At 34.5% G+C, this 7,500-nt stretch overlaps 2 protein-coding genes across 2 annotated transcripts in view; one reads left to right on the forward strand and one right to left on the reverse strand.

The window, feature by feature from the left end:
- The window catches only part of tmem167a (transmembrane protein 167A), a 6,143-nt gene extending 4,121 nt beyond the window's left edge, over positions 1-2,022 (reverse strand). Inside the window, exon 1 of the mRNA XM_056467091.1 lies at positions 1,876-2,022. Coding sequence (XP_056323066.1) covers positions 1,876-1,878 — 3 coding nt within the window. The 5' untranslated portion in view covers positions 1,879-2,022. The remainder of the gene's footprint in view (positions 1-1,875) is intronic.
- xrcc4 (X-ray repair complementing defective repair in Chinese hamster cells 4) overlaps positions 1,947-7,500 on the forward strand; it is a 75,593-nt gene continuing 70,039 nt past the window's right edge. Inside the window, exon 1 of the mRNA XM_056467092.1 lies at positions 1,947-2,067. Within this exon, the coding sequence (XP_056323067.1) occupies positions 2,063-2,067 (5 nt within the window). The 5' untranslated portion in view covers positions 1,947-2,062. The remainder of the gene's footprint in view (positions 2,068-7,500) is intronic.

Here is a 7,500-nt window from a genome sequence, read left to right on the forward strand (position 1 = left end):
ATTGGGTAGGCTAAATTGACCGTAGTGTGTGTGAGTGAGTGTGTATGGATGTTTCCCAGAGATGGGTTGCAGCTGGAAGGACATCCGCTGCGTAAAACATGTGCTGGATAAATAGGCGGTTCATTCCGCTGTGGCGACCCCGAATTAATATAGGGACTAAGCCGAAAAGAAAATGAATGAATGAATGAATAACGTTCATAGTTTGACCTACAGTAACACCTGAAATAGCTAATCAGAGAATACTGTTGGTCAGAATAGACTAAATATCCCTCAAATCCTAAATATGTTTTGTTAATAGACTAGATGTAATTAAAAATAAATGCAGAAATGACTGACGAATGTATTACACAAACTAACCGAAAAAAAATTGACCCCCCTGATTGTCGAATGTATATAATTTGCACACTGACTGTAACCCAAAACAGTGAATTATTCAATATACATTTAAAAAACATTGTTTACATCTAAAAACTCACCTTTTTTTGTATAAAGTGAATATAAAAATAGTAATATATGTCACAAAAGGTATATTTTTTGGCATAACAGCCTAATATGGAGTTGAGTACTTTTGTGATGTAAAAACACGTCAAATCTAAGTCGGTTATTGCAGTGTAATGATCTAATGATGTAAACAGTGAGAGAGAAAATGATTATTGTTTACATCAGGGCTGAACAATATATAATTTGTCAATTGATATCGCAGTATGTGTATCTGCCAGTCACATTGCAGGATGATATTGTTTATTAAAGATTAACAGATGAAGATATATATATATATATATATATATATATATATATATATATATATATATATATATATATATATATATATTCTACAATGATGACCATGATATTTTATATTTGATTGTTCGATTTCTGTACTTGAATACTGTTAGGGGCGTCATGGTGGCGCAGTGGGTAGCACAATCGCCTCACAGCAAGGTCGCTGGTTCCAGCCTCGGCTGGGTCATTTGGCGTTTCTGTGTGGAGTTTGCATGTTCTCCCCACCTTTGCGTGGGTTTCCTCCGGGTGCTCCGGTTTCCCCCACAGTCCAAACACATGTGGTATATGTGAATTGGGTAAGCTAAATTGTCTGTAGTGTTTGAGTGTGAATGAGTGTATGGATGTTTCCTAGTGATGGGTTGCAGCTGAAAGGGCATAAACGTATGCTGGATAAGTTAGCGGTTCATTCTGCTGTGGTGACCCCAGATTAATAAAGGGACTAAGCCAAAAAGAAAATCAATGAAGTCATACTTAAATGCGATTTCAGACCGGAAATTTAAATTAGCATTGTAAACAATATAAGGAGCGTTGAAATGAACGAATATTACTAATGTAATAACCATGTTTACCTCAAAATATCAATTTTAATACATTACAATATAACCCTATTCATCAGTTTGAGCAGTTGTTTTTCCAATAGCTTTCTTCACATTTTTATTACATTCCTATTATTAGAAACAGCATTTATTTATGAGAAATGTTCAGTTTTTTATAATTATTATTTATTTTTGGTGGTGAAATCAGCAGATGTGAAGGCGTGTTTTCTCAGTGCCACATCACACTCACAGATAACAACTCAACTGATTTCATTAATGTGAGATTTAGAGTTCAACAGATGAGTGTCAGCTCAGTATAATAATAAAATGTAATTAAACAGAGACACGGATGGATCAGCTGTTTTCTGTTGTTTATATTCCTGCAACAACACGCTTAGCGTCCGCTGACGTCGCTTTCTTTTTAACGACACCACCGAATAAAACATCGCTACATATCAGACAGTACACAGCGATATATCACAGAAATGAACCAATATAACAGCTCGTTTGACACTCGCGTCTCTTAACTACTTTAAAATAACACTTTTGCGCTTACCATCTTGCTATCCCCGTCAGCCAACTCACACTTCCGGTGTATGATGGAAATGACGTCACCGGTACGGCAAGCTAGAAGCGCGAAAAGCTGGACGGGAGAGGGAAGTGAGGGCAAGTTCAGCAGCAGCAGGAGTGTTTTAGTCTGATTTGAAGCTTTTTTAAACACACTACTTCACTTTCCTCGCGGAATGAGGTGAGATTTTCACGCTTATGTGGATGAAATAGGTTGAAGGGGAATGTGGTTGTGGTAAACATGGCGCGGTTGAAATATTGTCAGTCAAAGCAAACATAAACTAATATTCATGCGGTGATACACACTGCAGACATAAACAACTGCGAAAGATGTAAATTAAACATTTTGCTTGTCTTGTTATTAGGAAATGTAGGTGCAGTACTGGGGAAAGTCTTTATTTTGATTCTATTCAGAATATCACCATGGCAACCATAGTTTACACAGTGCATTATTGTTGGTGTCACATAATACGATAATAATATTAATAATAAATGTATTTATGTATGTGTGTGTATATATATATATATATATATATATATATATATATATATATATATATATATATATATACAGTATATATATATATATATATATATATATATATATATATATACAGTATATATATATATATATATATATATATATATATATATATATATATATATATATATATATATATATATATACGCACACATACACTCACTGGCCACTTTTTTAGGTACACCTGTCCAACTGCTCCTTAACGCAAAGTTCTATTCAGCCAATCACATGGCAGCAGCTCACTTCATTTAGGCATGTAGACATGGTCAAGACGATCCGCTGCAGTTCAAAGCGAGCATCAGAATGCAAAAGAAAGATGATTTAAGTGACTTTGAACGTGGCATGGTTGTTGGTCTGAGTATTTCAGAAACTGCTGATCTACTGTGATTTTCACGAACAACCATCTCTAGGGTTTACAGAGAATGGTCCGAGAAAGAGGAAATATCCAGTGAGCGGTGGTTCTGTGGGCGCAAATGCCTTGTTGATGTCAGAGGTCAGAGGAGAATGGCCAGACTGGTTCCAGCTGATAGAAAGGCAACAGTAACTCAAATAAGCACTCGATACAACCGAGGTCTGCAGAAGAGCATCTCTGAACACGCAACACGTCCAACCTTGAGGCGGATGGGCTACAGCAGCAGAAGACCACACCGGGTGCCGCTCCTGTCAGCTAAGAACAGGAAACTGAGGCTACAATTCACACAGGCTCACCAAAACTGGACAATAAAAGATTGGAGAAACGTTGCCTGGTCTGATGAGTCTCCATTTCTGCTGCCACATTCAGATGGTGGAGTCAGAATTTGGCATCAACAACATAAAAGCATGGATCCAACCTGCCTTGTATCAACAGTTCTGGCTGTTTTATATATATATATATTTATATATTTATATATTTATATTTATTTTATTTTTAAATAAATATATATATATATATATATATATATATATATATATATATATATATATATATATATATATATTATTTTTTTTTTTTTAATATATATATATATATATATATATATATATATATATATATATTATATATATATATATATATATATATATATATATATATAAATAAATGCAAAAATTGATAGAAGAATCGAGCAATTCCAGCGTTATTGCAGTAAAAACTCAAAACATAAATTCACATTAAGTGTTAACATTATATTGAAACAACTGTTTAATTTTACATTTATAAAACAACTAACTACATAGTTATAGGAGCAGAAAAATATCAATCTGTAAAAGAAAATTATATTTTTAAATAGAAAATTAAACATGCATTATGGATGTGACAAAAGTCTGTGAGTTTACAGTTTACAACATACATTGTATGTACACAACCCAAAAGAAATAATGATAAACAAAAGGGTAAGAGTTGCTCTCTATAGAACAAAAATGATTGATTTTATGACGAAAGCTTGGTTATGGATGTGACACCTCTACGTTATGTGACAGATGTGAAATTGCCACTTGTGTGACTTTGGTAAATCAAATATAATTGTTTGAAAACACTGACAGAGACTAGAGTATTTTTAAAGTACTGTAAAATAGTTGCTTACACGAATAATTTAGAAACGGTTTCTCTATTTTGCTGGAAACTTAATTTTTTTCATGGCAAGGTTGACATTTGCATGGAATTGCTCAACCATGTTAATTTTTTCTGCCTTCACTGTATCATAGATTTGTTTGCCATAATAGTAGTCCTTGTAATAACTGCCAAATGCATTAGTTTGTATAACATTATTTCTATATAGATAGATATACTGTAAATTATATTATATTATTAAATGATATTATATATACTGTAAATAATATGATTAATTTATTATTCTATACTTTTTCATATAGGACATGGGTATTTAAAAAAGTGAAATTTTGGAAACCTTGTCAATGACATAAATAACATTTAAACCTTTTTTTTGTTGCTTAAGTGCTACTAAATGTTGCCGTTTTAACAGGCTTTTAGAAGGGATTTGTTTTGTCCACAAGGTTATAAGAGGAACCTTTTTTTTGGATAGATTTAGTTGTGAAAAATTAAAGTTATTATAAAGTTCATATTTAAAAAGACCTGGAATATAGCTATGAATGACTGTTTTTCAGCACAGATCTGATTTAACTTTGAACTGTTTTTGTTGTTGGTGGTGCTGTTTTTGTTTATTTGATCCATTTTCACATGAATGTAAACTAATTTATGAGAAACATAGAGAGGCAGGAGTTTTTTCATCTTAGTGCACATGTTTTCTGTGATGTTTGATAAATGTTTGTCATTGCTTTTTTGCTTTCTGTGATGATGATGATGATGATGATGATGCCACACTGTCATCATACTGAGGATTTTGTTGCAGAATCGACTATTTCCTTTCCATTGACGCTCTCTAGTGATTCTGTCAGTCTGACGGTGTGTACGAACACACAAAACACAAGCCATTTGTTTCAAGAGTCTTTTTTTTGTTGCTGAGCATTAGCATATTTCCTCTATGCTAAAACTAGAATTTATTGGACTTTTCCTTTTAAAATAGACTAGAGAATTGATTCATTGTGTTTCACTTCCGACTGCTTTTGGAAACAGATCTCAAATCAGCAAGCCATAAATCTGGTGAATATCTCGATTCATGCTTGTTGCGCAGTAGCACAATTGAGGAGAAATCTGAAATATGTAAAGTATGGAGGGCAGAAAAAAATTAGGACTCCTGGGGAAGTCGAAGTTTGGCTCATATAATTGTCCTCTGTGGTTAGCACTGTTGCCTCACAGCAAGAAGGTTGCTGGTTCGAGTCCCAGCTGGGTCAGTGGGCATTTCTGTGTGGAGTCTGCATGTTCTCCTCGTGTTGGCGTGGGTTTTCCATGCGCTATAGGTGAATTGAATTTAAAAAATAGGCTCAAAATACTGGTATATTTAAATTTTCTTTATACTTTGAATAAGCTAAATTGGCTGTAGTGTATGAGTGTATGTGTGAATGAGTGTGTGTTTCCCAGTTCTGGGTTGCAGCTGGAAGGGCATCCGCTGTGTACAACATATGCTGGATAAGTTGGTGGTTCATTCCGCTGTTGCAAGCTCTGATGAACAAAAGGGACTAGGATGAAGAAAAATGAATGAAATGATGTTGTTTTCTTGACAGTTGAACCTGTCCATCCTAAATTCTGAGGGCTGTATTGTGAAATAAATATGCTATAAAGCAAACAAAATATATGAAATAATTTAGTAGCATTTGTGGAATTTTTTTAATTGATTAATATTTAAATTGATGTATTAAACTAATGGAAATAGATTTTTTTTTTAGAGTATAATTAATAATAATATTAATTTGCAGGAAATTGGTTTAGTTAAAATGTTAATATAGTAATGTTTTAAAAAATGTATTTCACGTAAAATAAAAAACTTACATTGTGATTTTAATCTCAATAATGAAATGTAATTCATTAAAGGGGACTCATAAAAGTATTATGCCCCTTTTTACAAGATGTAAAATGCATGTCTGATGTCTGTAAAGTGTGGAGTTTCAGCTCAAAATAGCACACAAATAATGTTCTCTAACCCTCTGAAACTGACCTTTTTAGGCTTTGATGATAATTGTGGCGTTTTGGTGACTGTCGCTTTAAATTCAAATGAGATTCTGCTCTTTACAGAAGAGGGCGGAGCTACAAATGCCTGTGTGTCAGCATAGTGGCAGATTTAAAAACAAGACTAATGTCCTATGCTAATGAGGGAGAGATGGTCACTAGTGGGCGGGGCTTTCCCCCTCTGATGACACATACAAACGGAGAATGTCAATCAAAGTGTTTCTGCAGACTGTTATCATCAAGTCTGATTAAAAAACTAAACTTAATACAATTAGAAGCGGGTTATATTCACAAACTGTGTTTAAACCTTTTATACAAGTAAGTTTTGCAAAATAGGTTTCCTTTAAAGTAGTATGAACTTGTAAAATATCTTAACAGCTGTAAAATTTGTGCTATGAAAAATAGACAGTAAAACGTTTACTTCAGGGTCATTATTCGATGATCTTCCTGAAAGTGGTTTGGAGTTGTGAACATCAATCTTGTTTGGACAGGAGGGTTTTTGGATGACCATCTGTGAGCTTCTTTACAGAGGAATGTGTCTTAATTACACCTCAGCTAGTGTCGTTTTGAAGCTCTCTTGTGTATTATTTACAAACCAATAATCTCTCATGACTGCTACTGTGAGTTTGACCCTCACCCTCATCAATATAAATCATTTCTCTCATGTTCTCTGTCAGTTTAAAAGACTACAGGCGTTTTAATTCAATACTTATTGCTCATCATTCATTTTCCTTCAGCTTAGTACCTTATTTTATCAAGGGCCGCCACAGCGAAATGAACCGCCAACTTATCCAGCGTATTTTTCACACAGCGGATGCCCGTTCATCTGCAACCCAGTACTGGGAAACACCCATACACTCTCACATGCACACTCATACACTACGGCCAATTTAGTTCATCAATTCCCCTATAGTGCATGTGTTTGGACTGTAGGGGAAACCGGAACACCCGGAGGAAAGCCACGCCAACACTGGGAGAACATGCAAACTCTATACAGAAATGCCAACTGACCCAGCCGGGACTCGAACCAGTAACCTTCTTGCTGTGAGGCCACAGTGCTAACCACTGAGCCACCGTGTCGCCATTTTGTTGCTCATCAAAGAATGAAAAATAACTATGCTAACTCTTAACTACAATAATAATAACTCTTACGAGGGAGGGAGAATAAATGATGGGGGGGTTTAAATTTTTGGGTGAACTATCCCTTTAAGTAGTGTTAAGTAAGTAGTAAGTAGTGTTACAACTGATACTTATTTTGGCAAGTAATACTTTTACTTGCGGATGGTTTTTCAGTATTCTCTTTCTCTACTGATACTCACATCCTAATCCATAATATGGCACGTTACTTTTGTTTAGTTTGGATAAAACCACATTCAAGATAAATATTTGGGTAATTAAATTGACTTTCATAAGGAGCGTGTCCAAACTAAACTGTCCCCTATTTTGAGAGAATTCTTTGTCTGAATTTGTAAACGCCGCCTTCTCATATTCCTGCGTCTGTCATTATAGAG

Source organism: Danio aesculapii, chromosome 10, assembly GCF_903798145.1.
Source record: "Danio aesculapii chromosome 10, fDanAes4.1, whole genome shotgun sequence".
In the NCBI taxonomy this organism is placed as follows: domain Eukaryota; kingdom Metazoa; phylum Chordata; class Actinopteri; order Cypriniformes; family Danionidae; genus Danio; species Danio aesculapii.